Source organism: Limulus polyphemus, unplaced genomic scaffold (genome assembly GCF_000517525.1).
Source record: "Limulus polyphemus unplaced genomic scaffold, Limulus_polyphemus-2.1.2 Scaffold692, whole genome shotgun sequence".
Classification (NCBI taxonomy): Eukaryota; Metazoa; Arthropoda; class Merostomata; order Xiphosura; family Limulidae; genus Limulus; species Limulus polyphemus.
Genome location: NW_013666302.1, coordinates 244,361 through 247,037, shown reverse-complemented (window position 1 = coordinate 247,037; position 2,677 = coordinate 244,361). Strand labels below are relative to the sequence as shown.

The window sequence follows — 2,677 nt, the reverse complement described above, 5'->3', positions numbered from 1 at the left end:
ATAACAATATATATTAATTTCTAAAGTATAAAATTGAATTTTTGTTCAATAAAAATCTTTCAAATGCGACTGTAGCTTTCTTTCCCCAAAATTTTCTCTTCAAAATAAGGGTGCGTCTTATATTCCGAAAAATACGGTATTTCAGGGCTTCTCGAACTAGGAAAAACAATTCATTAGCAATTGTGATATTAATGTATTAGCGACTGCTGGAATGGAAGCAATGATATCAGTATGAAGTGTTAGTTTCGATGAAGGAACAACATTAAGTCCAAGATATAGTATACTTACTTAATATCATTAAGATGTTTACTTAACTTTACGACTGGTTATTTATTTCCATTATTTTGTCCCTTTAATATCTATATAGCAATAAAAGTTCTTTAAACTTGTTAATTTAAGCTAATGATATTCTCGCTCAATGCTAATGGCAGTAATTTTCATGATATCTGTGTAATCTTAAATAGTTACAACAGACTTGGTTGTAACACATTTTGTTGCTAATTTTGGAGAAAATACTTTTTCCTTGTATTCTGATATTCTTTCGCGAATAATAGCTTATTCTGAATGTTTGGATATGTTTATTCACAATATGAAATAAGATTTTCAGTCTATTCCGTATAATGCCATATGGATGACATTTGAAAAAAACGTTCATCCAATTTTCAAAAATTAGATGAGCTAACTCTCGTATTTTTCAATCCTTCGACAAGATCTATAATACGCCGGCCGTAGCGAATGGCAATTGTTTTTTTCATTGCATCCATAACGTTGTTAAATGAATACTTGAAAAATGTATGTGGACTGTTAAATGCCTTTCCTTTAATGTAATTGCGAGCATGCGACCCTCTTCCGAACATTTTATTTTCCAGTACAAAACATATAACTGTATTTTTTATTTTCTTATGTTTATTTTATTCAAATAATTGTTCGATCTTAATTCGACCATTTGTCCGGTTAGAGTGAATATTTTACTATAAAATTTTTCTTTCATTGAAAAAAAAATGTCTTAATTTTTTGCTTTTCCACTTTCAGTAGCATTACTATTGGAGATGACGCGCCTCTAAGCATCTATTATAATAATACTTTTTGTCTGTCCTGGAAATGCGCGCGCACCTTACTATCTAAATACGCATGCGCGCGCATTTTATTTTTCAGCGGATGTAAACAAAAGGAGAATGTAAATATACTTTAGTGGACATTTTGTACAACAACATATTAAAACTTATCAGAGGCTTTAAAAAGGCCTAACGTTAGGTCGTTGAATAACATTATAAGTTTATTTATTGATAGAATAAATGAAGTAAAATTTACCTCTACTTAAACTAAAGGAAAAAACGTACAAAAATTAATATTAATTTATCTCTTTATCGAATATAGGCCGTACTATATTAAAGGCTTAACTTATGTTAGGCCTAAGACAAGTGTTCTTACATATTTCGGTGTCTGCGATTCGACAATTAGATTCTTTTGTATTACTCTTGAAATAACGTATTTAAAGAAGTACTGTTGCAATAAAGAAACTAATTTGATTGCAAGTGTAGTTTATGCTAATGTGGAAGTTGACCAGGTATTGCAAAGAATATGGAATTGAACAATATCATAATTCCAAATCATAAATATGTAATTTATTTATCATTTGTTTGTTTGTTTTAAATTATGCACAAAGGTTATGACGTAATGTGCCACTGGGGGGTATATCATTTGTACAAGAGAAGTTTTAAAGAGTACTATATTACACATTTATGCTTCAGGATTGTAACAAAGGGCAGCGCCGGTCGATTGTCCTTAGGTACTCTTGTGATATATCCAGTTAAAGTTGAATTAATAGAGCTACACCGGATAGATATCCTGTATAACTGAAGATTCAATCAAGAAATCAATTACGGTATAATATTAAAACTTCTACTTACTGGATCGATGTTATATGAAATAAAGAGTCTGAACATGACGTGAAATACAAAGCTAGCAATCTTTATTATACAATGAAACACATTGTGTGTACCTCTTTGCATGCTTAGTCACATTGGACTGTCACTTTTATTGATTTATACTTAAGACAACTCAGTTGATATGTTGTATTAGACTGTCTAAACCCAAGGTTATTTAGTTGGGAAGAAACCTCGCATTTGTCCAGAACTACACTCGCTAACCACGTGACTGGTCATTCTTATTACTACATAGGTGGAGCAATAACCTTTAGATATCACCTGAACAACTGTTGAAGAACACTGCTGTTGACTTCCTTACACAATGTGTCCTATTAAGCAATGTTATCCCTGGGTGATAACAGGTATTATCTACTTTCGAGAAAAACAAGGGAAGAAAGGTAGCTCAAAGCATGATCAACTTATCCGTTTTCTTGCCCACGTGTTATGTGAAACCTGCACATATTGAGAAGAAAAAAAAAGAATCAATTAAAAATAAATATTATGATACTACAAGAAGATATAAACTCATAATATGTTCAAATACCACATTTTCTTATCTTTCTTATTTCAAGCCAAGAATTAATTTTAATTTTAAACCCAATAACACTTAAATACGTGCTGGTCGAGGATTACTTTAAATCTTTCTCACTCTCAAAAACACTTACACACCACACGGCCCGGCATGGCCAGGTGGTTAGGGCACTCTACTCGCAATCTGCGGGTCGCGGGTTCGAATCCCCGTCACACCA

General features: G+C 32.1%; 1 protein-coding gene across 2 annotated transcripts in view; it reads right to left on the bottom strand.

Moving 5' to 3' along the window:
• Positions 1–2,327: 2,327 nt before the first annotated feature.
• Positions 2,328–2,677, bottom strand: part of LOC106460007 (CLK4-associating serine/arginine rich protein-like) — a 99,564-nt gene continuing 99,214 nt past the window's right edge. For both annotated transcript variants that reach the window (XM_022386596.1, XM_022386594.1), the window contains exon 21: positions 2,328–2,381. In XM_022386596.1, coding sequence (XP_022242304.1) covers positions 2,343–2,381 — 39 coding nt within the window. In that variant the 3' untranslated portion in view covers positions 2,328–2,342. The remainder of the gene's footprint in view (positions 2,382–2,677) is intronic.